The sequence below is a fragment of the Camelina sativa genome, chromosome 16 (genome assembly GCF_000633955.1).
Source record: "Camelina sativa cultivar DH55 chromosome 16, Cs, whole genome shotgun sequence".
NCBI classification, from domain to species: Eukaryota; Viridiplantae; Streptophyta; class Magnoliopsida; order Brassicales; family Brassicaceae; genus Camelina; species Camelina sativa.
In genome coordinates this window covers 16045951-16053393 of record NC_025700.1, presented here as the reverse complement: position 1 = coordinate 16053393, position 7443 = coordinate 16045951, and the positions used below count along the sequence as shown (strand labels likewise).

The following is a 7443-nucleotide window of genomic DNA, read 5'->3' as shown; positions in this document are numbered from 1 at the left end:
AACGTCTCCGAGTTCGTGGCCGAGACGGCGAAAAAATCCAAGGAGTTCGCCGCCGAGGTTTCCACCAAAGCGGATCAGCTCAAAGTCGTTGCGTTGAAGCAAGCTGATCAGATCCAGAACATTAAATCTATTGCCGACATTATACCTCCGTTTGGGGGAGGATCAGGATCTGGTGGTGGTGGTTCTGTGATCTCTGAATCTGAGCTTGTTAGCTTTGGTATTACCGATGATTTGAGAGAGTTTGTTAAAGGTTTGACGTCTGCTACGTTCCAGGCTTTTCCTGAACAAGGTATGGTTTGCTTTTATCTTCTTGTTGTTGTTTTATCTTGTGTGGTGGTTCTTTGTGTGTTTTGGAATTGAGGATTTGCAATGTGTTATGGTAAATGTGGATTAGATGAATCTTCGGAAGTTTCTTATTTGGAAACAAGTGCGTCTAATGTTCGGAAGGATCTTTCGGAGTGGCAGGAGAGGCATGCCACTCTTGTTCTTGGTTCCGTTAAGGTACTAATAATACTTGGATTTTGGGAATTGAGAATTCTATATAGTTTGATCTTGCATACTGGTTAACTTGTAGATTCGTCTCTTATGTGCTACATTGTTTGATGTTTGTTGCAGCAAATTTCGAAGTTAAGATATGAGTTATGCCCACGAGTCATGAAAGAAAGGAGGTTCTGGAGGATATACTTTACCTTAGTGAGCACTCATGTTGCACCGTAAGGCTCTACTATCTCTTCTCAAACTCTAAAACGTTTTTGACATTCACTATTGAGTAGGGTAAAGACCTAGATTTGAGAATTGGGTTAAGAACATTGGAGGAAGAAACGATAGCTAGACTATTTTGTCTCATAGCTTAACCAATGCAGCTTTAGACATGTGATTAGATGCATACGTTTGGTTAGATGAAACCATACCTGATCATATGGGAACATGGGTTTGATCCAGAGACTTCTTTAGTGAATTCTCTAGTTGTTGCCAATCATCTATGTCGGTTCAGTAGCTCTCTCGGAAAACCATGTAACACACAAATGAGAATAGCAAAACCAAAGGAACGTTTAACTGAAAGTACATATAGAAGATCTTGGCACCTTAATCGTTTGTGTATATCTGTTACGTGATTAGTGAATTGAGCACCCATGTCTTTCGTGGCGTGGGTATGAGACTTGATAGCCGCATGCATGAACTAAGAGGAAATGATTTGTTTTGGCTCAGATATGAGAGGAAGTACATGGAGGAACTTAGGAACAAAGCAGAGAGTAAAGAGGAAGAAGCTAAGAAGAGCCCAGGGGTTGAAGGGACAGAAACAGGTGAAAAGAATGTCACAAAAAGCAGAACATCTACTGCATCCTCTGAGCAAGATCTTGACACATTCCTCCTGGGAGATTTAGAAGACAGTGACGAAGCTCCCGGTGAGACACCTTGACTTATACTTTGCTTCTCAAGTTTTAGCCGTCTCTTAAAATATTGAATTTTGTTTGTGTAATTGTGAAACCTTGCAGATGATGATGATAATGGTGATGATGGAGGAAGCCTGGGTGATGATGACTTCGACAAGATTGGCAACTCTGTAAGTTAAACATTTGATTCTTTCTCTTTAAAGGGTACAACAAGAGAAACATCTTGGTTGAATCTAAATCTGCCTTCACGTGTTTGCAGGATGCTGAAGAAGAAAAAGAAACAAATGCAGCAAAAGCCTAGAAATATATTAGTTTTGTTACACCCAATTGTGGAGAAGTAAATGAGGATGGTATATGATCGATCTGTTTCATCATCAGTGTATAGCTTTTGCTTTGGCGAAGATGCAAAAGAACGCATTTTATTCATTCGAATTCGCAGTTTATTGAAAAAAAACGAGACTTCTTTTTTGTTTTTTTTTTTTTTTTTGTAGTAAAAAAAAGCTTACAACTTTGAATACAAAATTACCCCAAAAAAAATCGAAACTTTTGATTTTGACATATGTATTCGTTGCTGGAGAGGTTTTATTAGTTTAGCTCTGAGATTTTGTAATGACGACAACATCTCTTCTCCGGCGTACCACCAAGTCGTCGCCGACAATATCATCACTCTTGTCTCTGGCGATTTCGTCTTTCTCGACGAAATGTTTTGTTCGACGAACAGCATCACTCTCTGTTCCGACGGAAGCTCCTCCGGTTCCAAAGAAGATCCCATTCACGGTCTCAACCCATGGAATCACAAGGCAAGATCCATACCGCTGGATGAAGAATACAGACGATACCGATTTCGTCGACTACCTCCAGCGTGAGAACTCGTACGCTCAAGCTTTCATGGCTGACACAGAAGCCTTAAGGCGTGATTTAGTCTCCGAGATGAAAACTCGTATTCCGGAAGAGATTTTCACACCTCCTGAGCGTTGGGGACCATGGTTCATCTCTCTATAATCTTGAAAACTCTTTTTTTTTTTATTCGAGTCAAAAAGTAGTGAGCTTTTGATTGAATTGGGGTTTTGAATTGTTGATTGAGCAGGTTATATAGGCAATACATACCCAAAGGAAAAGAGTATCCACTTCTGTGTAGGAGATTGGAAAAGGTTGAAACAAATTGGCTCTCTGGTCTTTTTCGTAGAGGAGAAGAAGAAGAAGTTGTGCTTGACTGGAATCAAATCGCAGAGCAGTACGGTAAAGTTTATTCCTTTAGTAAAAATCTTGCAGTGTTTGTTTTGGAATTGTAAATTATTAAGCAAGTGTTATGTGTACTACTACTTCAGGTTATGTTCACATTGGGGTTTGTCGGGTTTCACCTGATCATAACTATCTTGCGTACACTGTTGATCCCGAGGGAAGTGAACGTTTCCTTCTCCAAATTAAGGATTTGAGAACTGGTCTTTTAGTTCCGAGGTTGGAAGTTGATGGAGTTGTTAGCTTGGCATGGGCTTTGGATGGAGTCACCTTGTTTTATACTGTTGCAGATGAAAACCAAAGACCTCACAGGCAAATACTGTAAACTTAAACTAGTAGTAGATTGATGGCTTTTTGTCTTTATGAAACTTGGGGTTGTTTGTTCAACTGTGACATGTTTTTGCAGGGTTGTTGTTACAAATGTTCAATCAGATGGGAGGGATGATACCGTAGTGTTTACAGAAAAGGATTCCAGTTTCTGTGTAGACATAACGACCACAAAAGATGGCAAGTTTGTTACTATCAATTCAAACTCAAGGACTTCATCCGAGGAATTAACCTGTTTTGAACTTTCAATTGCATTTTCTTATATAGTCTCTATTACACATATACTTTATGCTCAAGGTGAGTTATCTTGTTTTCAGGTTTATGTTGTAAATGCTGATAAGCCAATGGCCGATTTACGAAGAACTCATGAGCGAGTCCCTGGCGTGCAGTGTTTTCTTGAACACCACAATGGGTTCTTCTACATTCTTACAAATTCTCCCTCAAATGCAATTAGTGAGTGGTCTGGTGAAGGGTATTATTTGACCAGATGCTTAGTGGAAGAACTTGAAGCATCCAAATGGCAGGTTTTGGTTATTTTATAAATCATGAATCATGTTTTCTGTAACTTTTTTGAGATAGAGAATAATACTGATTTTTTCTTGTCAGATCGTTTTCTGCCCAAATGATGATGTGGTAATACAAGATATGGACATGTTCAATGACTACCTGGTGCTTTTTCTTAATAAGAATGGCACCCCTATGCTATGTTCCATTGATATGCCCGTAAAAGCATATATGAAGGTATTTCTGACTAATCTTGCGTTATTGTTTTCTCTCTCTCGGTGTTCCTACATTTTTACTAAGGTATGTTTCTATTTTTGCAGCAAATGGATGATCTTAATCCCTGGTATTTCCCTCTTCCAGCTGATCAATGCAGTGTAGCGCCAGGTTCAAACCACAACTTTCAGAGCTCTATTTACCGAGTGGTGCTTTCATCTCCTGTGGTATATTTACTTAGTTAATTTAACAAACGAGTTCTTCTATTGTTGTAGCTTTGTTGCCATAACGTAGTAGTTTTGCATGTAAAATGATTCTTTCTACTCTGATTATTTCTCTGAATAACCTTATTGTTGTTTTTGGTATTGTAGATTCCTGACACTATCGTCGACTATGATGTGTCAAGAAGATTGTTCTCAGTAGTGCAACAGGAGAGAGGGGTTATAGGTAATTCTGATAGTAGTACTAGTACGCCATGGTACCCTGCAGATGGTTCGATAGAGAACAGAGGTCAACTTGATAATAGAACGAGTGAGGAACAAGATGGTCAGTTAGATTCTCGAATGCCTAAATGGGAGGGTTTATCTGATGCATATGTTTGTGAAAGACAAGAAGTTTCTTCACACGATGGAGTTGAAGTCCCTCTTACAATTCTGTATTCACGAGAAGCATGGAAGAAGAGTGAATCGCCCGGAATGTTGATAGGTTATGGTGCATATGGAGAAGCTTTAGACAAAAGCTGGTGCACAAATCGATTGAGTATGCTTGATCGTGGATGGGTAATTGCCTTTGCTGATGTGAGGTCAGTTATAAAACATTACTAAATCATTCGATTATCCTTTTCTGTAGCATGTGATTTCCCAGTGAATTTGCTTGGTTTGTCATCACTCATCACTTGGCATGATAGTTTCATTTTGGTCTCAGGGGAGGAGGTGGTAGGGATTTTTCATGGCACAAATCCGGAACTGGATCATCAAAACAAAACTCAATCCAAGATTTCATATACAGTGCAAATTATCTAATCGAAAAGGGTTATGTGCATAGACACCATCTTGCTGCTGTTGGGTACAGCGCAGGAGCTATCCTTCCAGCTGCAGCCATGAATATGCACCCGAGTCTATTTCGAGCTGCAATTCTGAAGGTTAGAATATTAATTATCGTAGCAAATGCTTTGGCTGTGTCCATAATAATATGCAAACGCTTATATATGATCAAGATGTACCATTGTGCAGGTTCCTTTCGTAGACGTGTTAAACACATTATCAGATTCAAATTTACCTCTCACACTCTTGGACCATGAAGAATTTGGGAATCCGGACATCCAAACCGACTTCCGATCCATCCTTAGCTATTCTCCATATGATAACATACGCAGAGATGTTTGCTATCCGTCCATGCTTGTCACAACTTCGTTTCATGACTCAAGGTAAGCTTCACACAAGAATGATTTTACTTTAAGTTTTGGAATTTATGGATCACAATTTTGTGTTTGTTGGTTTCTAGGGTTGGAGTATGGGAAGGTGCAAAATGGGTGGCTAAGATACGGGAGAGTACGTGCGACGACTGCTCACGAGCTGTGATTCTGAGAACGAATATGAACGGGGGCCATTTCGGTGAAGGTGGTCGGTATGCTCAATGCGAAGAGACTGCATTTGATTATGCTTTTCTTATCAAAATTATGGGTCATCACAACAACAGATGAAAGAATCATGTAATCTTTAATGTAGCTTGAACTGATTCTATTATTACGTCTTTTGCTCGAAGTCATAAATCAGTTTGTCTCATTCTTGCTAACGGGTATAGACAAAAGAAGATCATATTGATGTGATAACTTGAAACGTAATCTGATATTCCACAAGACATCATATTGATAGATTACATGAATGCTGAAGAAGATGATACAAACTCATAACCACAAAAAACGTAGAATCTACTAACCATAATTGATCTTAACGACTGTAGGAATCCCCTAGAAGCCAAACAATGTACACGATAGAAGCAATCTGTCAATACATATTCCAAAGCCGTTGAGCCTTACAGAGAAATGTCACAGTGTTTTCATGCGCTTATGAGACTGTTCAGATTCTTCCTCAAAGCTTGGATCTCTTGCTTGTGTATCAGATGATAATGGATTCTGCATAGAGTATGTATCAACATCATCGTATATGGTTACTGTTTACATGGAATGTGAAGCCGACTAATTTACCTTACTTGATGGGTCGTCATGAGTTAGTCCTTGATTGGCTCGTTTCCCGAGATCAATCTGGACGGAAAGTTTTGCATGCGACAAATCAATTCCAGCGGTCTGGAGAGCTTGCGTTAATGAGCTCAATAACCTGGTCATTTCAGAATACACATTAATAAGAAACCAATCGATCACTTCGATAAAAAAAAAAAAAAAAACTAACAGAAATGAGGCAGACTTAGAAGATTTAACTCACTCATGCGAGTAGGCACTAGAGATGCTAATGGTTCCACCTTCAATAACCAGGTCATTACTTTGGCCTAGCACATCACTAGTAGCAGGACATTCATTAGCTTGTTCACCTTGTACCAATGGAAGAATAGGTTGAACTGGTGGTAATCCTTTGTCGTCTAACTCAGGTTGACTTTCAATCGGTTTGCCGGTTATAGCTCTTCCATTGTCAGACTCAATCGGGATTTGCGGTTCTGCAACGATTGCAGGTGTAGAAGCCACAGCGTTTTCTTCAAATTTTCCAGGAAAAGATATACCTGGACCAGATCCATTATTTATAGCTACTGGGTGGTTCGCCAAACTCTGAACTCGCCAGTGATTATTCCTCTGTTTCCAATCAGGAAAACATAAAAATTCAGCTAAAAGTTGCACAAAACTGGCAGCAGAAACACTTGTAGGTACAGAACATAACATATCCGAAGCTGAACGCATCTAAACATGTTTCTGAAAGATATAAAGTGAAAATTTTACCCATGGTGTCAGCTTAGTTGGTTCCTGACTCCATCCTGGATACGATCCTTCATACTTTTGCACCCTCTCTTGTAAATACTGGACATAATCTATCACCTAGAGAATGTAACAGAAGGACTATTTAAGGCTAACAAGATCTAAAATCAATGAATATTATCACATAAAACATCATGAAATACCTCTAAAAGGAAAGAAGCAGTATCTCTTTTTTGTTCACTGTTGGGAATTAGCTCTCTCAATAGCTGAAACCTGACAAGAGATTTAAAAAAATTCAAAACTCATACTATACAGAAACAAAGATGATGATAGTATAACTAAGACACATATCAACACCACAGCATTGAGGCAGAGCAAAATTCCCAAACACACAAAGTCTTAAGTAATCCTAAAGATTGTTACTCTGAATCTCCACAGTTCACAAGAGCAAGCCACCACAAAAAAAAAAGCTTGAAATCCTCATACCTTTCATTGATTTTGCTTCTTCTCCGTTGCTCAGTGACTGAATGCTTAGAACGTATCGCACTAGCTTTATCATTTTCCTTTGCATCTGCTTTCCAAATTCAAAAAACACCAGCAAATCAAATCCCAAACTCTCCAAAACCAAATCCATCTCGATTCAAATCCAATCAAAAACACAAATCGAAGAACCAATATCTAAAGAAAATTCAAAAAATCTCTAGAATTGGATCGAACAAGTTTTACCTCTGTTGTTGTTGTTGCTATGAACAGTAGTTTTGGAAGAAGGACCTTCACGTTTAGAGCTAAAGTCTTCTTCACCGTAATCTTCTTCCTCTTGATTTCCTTTTCCGGTTCTCATCT

At 39.0% G+C, this 7443-nt stretch overlaps 3 protein-coding genes across 4 annotated transcripts; 2 read left to right on the top strand and 1 right to left on the bottom strand.

Annotated features, from left to right (window-relative positions):
• On the top strand, nt 1-1863 carry LOC104750735 (the record flags this gene model as incomplete). Its single annotated transcript, XM_010472572.1, is given in 6 exon segments — nt 1-289; nt 395-501; nt 616-713; nt 1210-1406; nt 1497-1564; nt 1654-1863. Coding segments are annotated over 6 exon segments (801 nt in total), but the record flags the coding sequence as incomplete, so codon positions are not given.
• On the top strand, nt 1961-5461 carry LOC104750736 (protease 2-like). Its single transcript, XM_010472573.2, has 11 exons — nt 1961-2380; nt 2482-2633; nt 2723-2945; nt 3040-3184; nt 3278-3484; nt 3567-3701; nt 3785-3904; nt 4049-4479; nt 4602-4818; nt 4910-5103; nt 5181-5461. The coding sequence occupies exons 1-11, from the start codon at nt 2004-2006 to the stop codon at nt 5377-5379; spliced, it is 2400 nt and encodes a 799-aa protein (XP_010470875.1). The 5' UTR covers nt 1961-2003; the 3' UTR covers nt 5380-5461.
• On the bottom strand, nt 5478-7441 carry LOC104750737 (transcription factor BIM2). Of its 2 annotated transcripts, none has more exons than XM_010472574.1 (7): nt 7327-7441; nt 7087-7171; nt 6804-6873; nt 6625-6720; nt 6119-6480; nt 5884-6013; nt 5478-5811 (listed from the first exon to the last, which is right to left on the bottom strand). In XM_010472574.1, exons 1-7 carry the CDS (start codon nt 7439-7441, stop codon nt 5725-5727), a joined length of 945 nt encoding a protein of 314 aa, XP_010470876.1. In that variant the 3' UTR covers nt 5478-5724. The 2 variants fall into 2 exon arrangements, with proteins under 2 accessions (XP_010470876.1, XP_010470879.1); XM_010472577.1 differs by having other exon boundaries at nt 5889-6013.

Bases quoted from the DNA above. Each gene is read 5' to 3' on its own strand.
- LOC104750737 (XM_010472574.1), bottom strand. From the start codon at position 7,441: ATGAGAACCGGAAAAGGAAATCAAGAGGAAGAAGATTACGGTGAAGAA. The intron at 6,721-6,803 runs GTATTTCATGAT...TACATTCTCTAG, and splicing joins CTGCTTCTTTCCTTTTAGAG to GTGATAGATTATGTCCAGTA. The intron at 5,812-5,883 runs GTAAATTAGTCG...TACTCTATGCAG, and splicing joins ATGACGACCCATCAAGTAAG to AATCCATTATCATCTGATAC.
- LOC104750736 (XM_010472573.2), top strand. From the start codon at position 2,004: ATGACGACAACATCTCTTCTCCGGCGTACCACCAAGTCGTCGCCGACA. The intron at 3,485-3,566 runs GTTTTGGTTATT...TTTTCTTGTCAG, and splicing joins TTGAAGCATCCAAATGGCAG to ATCGTTTTCTGCCCAAATGA. The intron at 5,104-5,180 runs GTAAGCTTCACA...GTTGGTTTCTAG, and splicing joins ACTTCGTTTCATGACTCAAG to GGTTGGAGTATGGGAAGGTG.